General features: G+C 35.6%; 1 protein-coding gene across 2 annotated transcripts; it reads left to right on the top strand.

Moving 5' to 3' along the window:
• The first annotated feature begins 895 nt into the window (after nt 1-895).
• jun (Jun proto-oncogene, AP-1 transcription factor subunit) lies at nt 896-2,197 on the top strand. 2 transcript variants are annotated; one of them, XM_037770641.1, is made up of 2 exons: nt 896-1,097; nt 1,128-2,197. In XM_037770641.1, exon 2 carries the CDS (start codon nt 1,208-1,210, stop codon nt 2,186-2,188), a length of 981 nt encoding a protein of 326 aa, XP_037626569.1. In that variant the 5' UTR covers nt 896-1,097; nt 1,128-1,207; the 3' UTR covers nt 2,189-2,197. The 2 variants fall into 2 exon arrangements, with proteins under 2 accessions (XP_037626569.1, XP_037626570.1); XM_037770642.1 differs by having other exon boundaries at nt 897-1,063; nt 1,265-2,197.
• The last annotated feature ends 5,069 nt before the right edge of the window (nt 2,198-7,266 follow it).

The raw sequence follows: 7,266 nt of genomic DNA, 5'->3' as shown, positions 1-7,266 counted from the left end.
TTCTTATTATCAAAATGTGACATTTGTTCAATAAATATTTATTAAAAACCAGATAGAAGAAATGTATTGATTATTCTAGCCATATTCTATATACATTAGTAGAAGTTTACAATTTTTTTTTTACAAAGATTTTGAAATGTACATAAAAAAATATTGTTTCAATACAAGGTCATAACAACTGTAAGGACATATGTTATGTAAAGTATCCTATGTGTGTAAATATAGGCTAAATTACAAATTGTGCTTTAAATATTTATTTTTTGTTTTTATTATTTATTCAATTTTAATTTAATTTTTATTTTTCATATATTTATTTTTGTCTATTTTTCTCAATTTATTATAAAATTATAAAATAAGGACATGTGTTGTGTAAAGTTGTAAATTGAGGTTATATATATAGTTGTAAATATAGGCTAAATTGCAAATTGTGCCTTAAATATTTATTATTTTCTTTTTATTATTTATTCAAATGTTTTTTTCTTTTTTTGATTATTTTTGCTCTGTGTTTCTTATTATCAAAATGTGCCATTTTTTTTCCAACAAATATTTATTAAAAGACAAAAAAACAAAAAAAGAGAGCAACATCCAGCAGCATCACTGTCTGTCCCTCCACTGACAGTAAAGCGGGTAACCAGATATTCAAAAACAATACGTCATCCCACAATGCACCGCGCTTACGCTCTCTTCTTTTGCCTTGCAGCATTACCTCATCCCACAATCCACCGCGAGATTCAGAATCTTCTAGTGTGGTCGTCAAGGCAACGTGCCTTTATCGGTGGGCGTGGCCCGACACGCCCCCTCAGCCAACCAGCCAATGAGAGAGCTCCGTCATGACATCATGGCTATTTTTGGAGAGGCAGCGGCAGCAGATAATAAGGGTTTGCCTCCACGCTGCTCAGCTCAGAGTATATACACACAGCCAAGGCAGAGGAAGCACCATAGACGGAGACAGTCGGTGCTTGAGGAGAGAAGTAAGAGCGCTTTTCATTCAATACAAGAAGTCTGGATACTTTGTGAACTTGTTACAACTCTGAACAATCAACCACCAGCTGGCTGAAAGAAAGTAAGTCCTGTTTTGGGAAGCTTTTACACACAGAGAGGAGCTTTTACGAACAGTTTTGGGAAGGAAGGACGTTTGGAAACCAAGCCGAGAAGAGAAAGGAGAGCTTAGTAGAAGACTTTTCTAGCTACTTTGGTTTCCTCTTCCATGTATACCAAGATGGAAACTACTTTCTATGACGACTCACTCAACGCTTTCTCCCAGCACGACAACAACAACACCACCGTGTCCGGCTTCGGATACAGCAGCAACGCCAAAGTGCTGAAACACAACATGACACTGAACCTCACCAACCCAACTGGCTCTCTTCACCTGAAACCTCACAAAGCCAGCAGCGACATCCTCCTCACCTCTCCGGACGTGGGCTTGCTGAAGCTGGCCTCTCCGGAGCTGGAGCGCCTCATCATCCAGTCCAGTAACGGACTCATCACCACGACACCGACACCGACACAGTTCATGTGTCCGAAGAATGTCACCGACGAGCAGGAGGGTTTTGCAGAAGGCTTCGTGCGAGCTTTGGCTGAGCTGCACCACCAACACATGCCGGGATGCACAGGTAGTAATGCCAGCATCACCTCCACCTCGGCTCCTCAGAGTGTCAACACCGCGTTGCCACCGGTTACATCCGTTACCGGAGCAACCATGCGCTCAGACTCACCAGTTTATGAGGATTTGAGCACTTTCAACCCATCCATCAGCACCGTTTCTGCGCCAAACTACACCACCACAGCTCCGACTATGAGCTTCAACTCTGCTCCCCAGCTTCCCATCTACTTGCAGCAGCCATCCTCTCGGCTCTCTGCGCTCAAAGAGGAGCCACAAACCGTCCCGGAGATGCCCGGAGACACGCCTCCTCTCTCTCCGATCGACATGGAGAACCAGGAGCGCATCAAGGCGGAGAGGAAGCGCATGAGGAACCGCATCGCAGCCTCCAAGTGCCGGAAAAGGAAGCTGGAGCGCATCTCCAGGCTGGAGGATAAAGTGAAGAACCTGAAGTCGCAGAACTCGGAGCTTGCATCCACAGCAAACATGTTGCGTGAACAGGTGGCTCAGCTGAAGCAGAAGGTGATGAACCACGTTAATAGTGGATGTCAGCTCATGTTGACGCAGCAGCTCCAGACCTTCTGAAGGGTTGAAGTAAGGAGAGAGAAAGAAAAAGACTGTTTGAGTTGAACAAAACGCTGTCCTGTGATAGTGAGTGGCTGTATCTCCTGAAATCATGATTTTGGGATGATGTGGAGCCACACTGGCAGGACTAAAGTTCGCACTAAAAAGTTCCTGAGTGATGCGCGCTCCTCAGATGATGCGTCCCAGAGAGGAGACTCTGGACAGTGACAGCAGCCATGAACCAGAGGGGGCTATGGAAAAGCCCTTTGAGCATTTATTCCATATCCTTGACATCAGACGTCAGTGTCATCAACTAGTTCAGTCTTTGTCAGCACTAGTTTTTGTTTTTTTTTACATTTTCATTTTTATTTATCATTGTTGTAGGTCCATGGTACGACTGTGTATAAGGGCCACATTGAGGAAAAACAAGAGATTTCGAGAATAAAGTCAGAAGTTTAAGAGAACAAAAGTCATAGTATTATGGGAATAAAGTCATAATATTAGTATATATATGTATAGTTGTATAGTAGTAGTAATTTTACTTGGACATATTCACCTCACTAGTTAACTAGTATGGTCAAAAAGACCACAACTAGTGTTACTAGTGGACATTTTGGCCCTCACTAGTTAACTAGTGCAGGAAAAATTGTATGTCACTAGTTAACTAGTTGGACTTTGGTCCTACTGGTATGGTGCACAGTCTCACTAGTAAGGCTTCTGTTGGAACTAGTTGGATAAAAGTGCCACTAGTTTCTGAAAAACAGTGACTAGTAAGAGTTTTTGTTCAACTAGTGCAATCAAATGTCCAACTAGTGGAGGACACTGACGTCTAATATCAAGGATATGGAATAAATGCTCAAACGGCTTTCCATAGGGGGCATGCAAACAGGATAACTTTCTGTTTCATGCTGTTTTATTTTACAGAACTGGACTGGACTGAAGTTTTTCTTGATTTACACCCAGCTCTGCATGGACCTTATCATGACCATCAAAGGAAGAAATTCAGTATTAGAGGAGTTTTAAGAACCTGCAATAGAGACTTTTCTTGCTGTAGCCATAATGGCCTCAAAAACTTAGGCGTGTTGGCCAACTCTAAAGTTGTAACAAAAAGCTGCCTGACTTCTGAGTTATACAGTACAATGTACTTTTTGTTTCTTAATTGTAAGAAATCCAGTTAGAAAAAGCTTCAAGATTTACTTGTTTTTCTAAAATTGTTTAATGGGGTTTCACTCATTGTTATATGTATATAAGATCAACTTGGAGTACTTATGTTTACCATTTGTAATAAGAATACTGTATAATTTTTTTAATGTTTTTTTTTGTTTTCTGAACACTTCAGAAACTAATCAATATTTAAGAAAATAAACCAGATGAAATGAAGCAACATTGCCTCTGTGTTCTTGTTAAGTTGTGTGTGACAGATGGGAAAAAGGAAAAAAAAGTGGGTGTGCCATGTCAGGAGCTCAAACAATAAAACATGTTGCAACATGTTGCAAGAGCTGCCAGTTCCCAGTACCTCAAGGTAAATTCCATTAGTGTTGGTATTGATCCAGGCTAAGTGATTGTGTTCCAGGCTCATACTATACTGATGGAGGCCAATCCTGCAAGTCCGGGTTGTGGAGGCTTGAGATCATGATCACTTTATGTCTCAGACCTACCTGAAGAGTATAAATACCATACAAAACCTCCCATTGTTCTCCGGTGTTCACACAATATGACACTATAATTATAATTTACAGAGTTACAACAGGTTGAATAAACAATACATCTCAATTGAAGACATCTGTCACTAATTTGACACATAATGACGTAAAATCAGGCCATCCTGTGTGCTATTGCACCATACAGTTATTCAACATCCCATCCTGCCCTGTTGTAAATTAAGAATGCCCCATGCAGCATGTCGAAATAAACTCGGATAAAGTTCTATTGCAAATAAAGAGATAAAGGCCATGTCATCAGTAACACATTATTGAATATCAACTCAATAAAAGTACCACTGTGAGAGCATATACTGGATACATTAGGTGCTATAAGCTCCTCTCTGAAAAAAGTAGCTGAAAGGACAAAAAAAAATAATCAAAATGTAAAAAAAGGAAATAACTCTAATACCAAAACACAAGAGACAGGCCTTTAAATTCAGGGACTGGAACAAGACAAAGCTGTTTGTTTCCATTAGTAATTCTGGTAAATCCATCCAAATATGTTCAGTCAAGACCAGTTGAGAAACAATATAATTTTTCTTCAGTTATGTAGGCTAAATATTTTTGTAGTTAAGTTAATCTGTATACAACTGAAAGTAAGCAAACATGATTATTATAAACATTACTCTAACGTTATAAGCTTCATTCCTGCATGTAAATAATACAAATTAGAGCAGGTGAATGTGGCAGGACAGGTCAGATATGGCATTCAGGATATTGTACACTCATAAGCCACCAGTGTGTATAATGAGACACTAGGAGGCGACACAGACCGAGTTACCTGAAAGATGAAGTGAAATGTTCTTCATGCCTCCACACAGCAGCTATAGTAGTGTTGGCTCATCAGTTGTGGCTTCAAATGAACAAAGGCCTGACCAGAAACAGGACTGGTTATTAAATATGGAAGATTTAAGGAATAAATGTGGAACTATTCTGTTTCTACTATTTTGCTTTTTCCCCCCCTTTCTTTAATTTTGTCTTTTTTTTCATTATATATATGTAATTTACAGGAAAAAAATAGAGTAATTTATATAAAATATATATCTATATATTAAATATAGAAATAAATAAAATGAATGTGAGTGTAAGTGCCATGAATAAATCTGTAAAATAATAAGAAAATAAATGTGGAAATATAAAGAACCATACATAAAAGAATAAATCAAAAAAGCAATAGGGAAAATAACAAGGGAAAATAAAGGGATTAAAATAAATAAATGGTATTAAATTATATATATATATATAAATTTAAAAAAATATATATATAAGTAAAAATAAAAATAAAAATAAATAAATATATACAGAAATAAATGAACAAATAAAGTATAAATAAAAGAAAATGCTTCTAATTATTATTATATATTTTGTTATTTTATTATATTTCCAAATTTATTTATTTATTATATATAAATTTATTTCAATTTTTTATTTTTTTTTTTGTAAATCCATACGGAATCTTTTCATAACCTCTTTTGATATATAAATGCTGCTAATTCAGCTGTTTGCCAATTGTTTTATCTTAAGAAATTCATAAACAAATGAAATCACATTAGGATGATTCAATATCCATTATTATATACAATTAAATTATTAACCAATTAAGAACGTTGATGGTTTATTCTAATTATTTTGTTAGGTCTAAATAGATTATTATTATTATTGATAGTAGTAGTAGTAGTAGTAATAGTATATTCAATAATTTATTGCCATATCCACTGCAGTTGATTTGGAATCATAATCATTTAGCCTAGCACACACAATAAATATATATATATAATTAAAATTATAATGGGAACTCTATAATTTCTTTATAAACCTGCTTTATCCTGCTCTGATTTCTCAAACTTGGAGCAGCATGACATCATTCCCGGAACTCGGAGTCCTCCACTACCATATAAGGATAGGGAGCGCTCGGAAGATCTACGTCACGACGGAGGAGGCGTGTATTCCTGGAAGTGAGTCTCCTCTATAATCTCTGCATAATGCTGTGAGGAGGTGAACCCTAACAAGTTCTCCACGGGGGACACTGGACAGCCCAAGGGCGAATCAATGAAGAGATTACAACGGCAACAAAACCTACCATCTATTGCAGGTAAAATAAGTATATAAATAAAAATGTTAACATAAAAAATGCATTGAAAACACAATATCTACATCTAAATCCACAGTAACTGTAGCCTACATCTGTATAATAACTGCAAATCAAGTACTGCACAAATAAGGCTACTGTGAAGTCATAGGAGTGTCATAAAAAAAATAATAAATTTGTAAGAAGCACACATAAAAGAATAAACGAGTAAATTAAAAAAATGTATAGGGAAAATAATAAGGAAAAATAAAGCGATGAAAATAAATAAATAACATTAAATATATATTAAATTATATACATACAGAAAAATACAGTAATTTAAATACAAAAAAAGATATTAAATATATTTTTAAATGCATAAATAAATAAAATAAATGTGAGTGTAAGTGCCATGAATTAATCTGTAAAAGAATAAGAAAATAAATGTGGAATATAAAGAAGACCATACATAACTGCAAATCAAGTACTGCACAAAGAAGGCTACTGTGGAGTCATAGGAGTGCCATCAAAAAAAGAATACATTTGTAAGAAGCACACATAAAAGAATAAACGAGTAAATAAAAAAGCTATAGGGAAAATAAAGGGATGAAAATAAATAAATAACATTAAATATATATTAAATTATATACATACAGAAAAATAGAGTAATTTAAATACAAAAAATAAATAAATAATTTTTTTTAAATGTATAAATAAATAAATACAATAAATGTGAGTGTAAGTGTCATGAATAAATCTGTAACAGAATAAGAAAATAAATGTGGAATATAAAGAAGGAAGAAGAAGACCATACATAACTGCAAATCAAGTACTGCACAATTTCTTAGGTACTTGTAGGGTGGAGTCAGATCCCTCTTGAGCTACGACACACTGTCAGGTAAAATGGGCCAGTATAAAAAGAGCGCGACACAGTAATTTCAGCTGAAATCATTTTAATTTCAGCAGTAATTTAACACTAAACACTTCAAATGACGTAAAGTAATAACTGACAGTGATAATTTAGAAAAAGATTGTAAAGATTTTGATTGGATACACATCTAGACCTATGAACCAGTTTTACACCCTCAAGTTCTGTGTAATTTCTGTGTAAAAGGGTGTGGATATGTGGCCCATATTAGTTGAAATTAGTGTTACAACCCGGCTCTTAGGTTGCAACAAAAATGGGAGTGGAGACGAGGTAAATGCAAAAAGTATCAAAGTTTATTTACAAAACACTAAATTCATGAATAAATGTAAAGATCATTATCAGTAATCAGTGGTGTAGGAGTGCATGGATGCGTGTGTGTGAGAGCATATAGAAAAAGAGG

Source organism: Sebastes umbrosus, chromosome 5, assembly GCF_015220745.1.
Source record: "Sebastes umbrosus isolate fSebUmb1 chromosome 5, fSebUmb1.pri, whole genome shotgun sequence".
Taxonomy (NCBI): domain Eukaryota; kingdom Metazoa; phylum Chordata; class Actinopteri; order Perciformes; family Sebastidae; genus Sebastes; species Sebastes umbrosus.
Note: the sequence above shows the minus strand (reverse complement) of the source record. Positions and strands in the feature narration are given on the sequence as shown.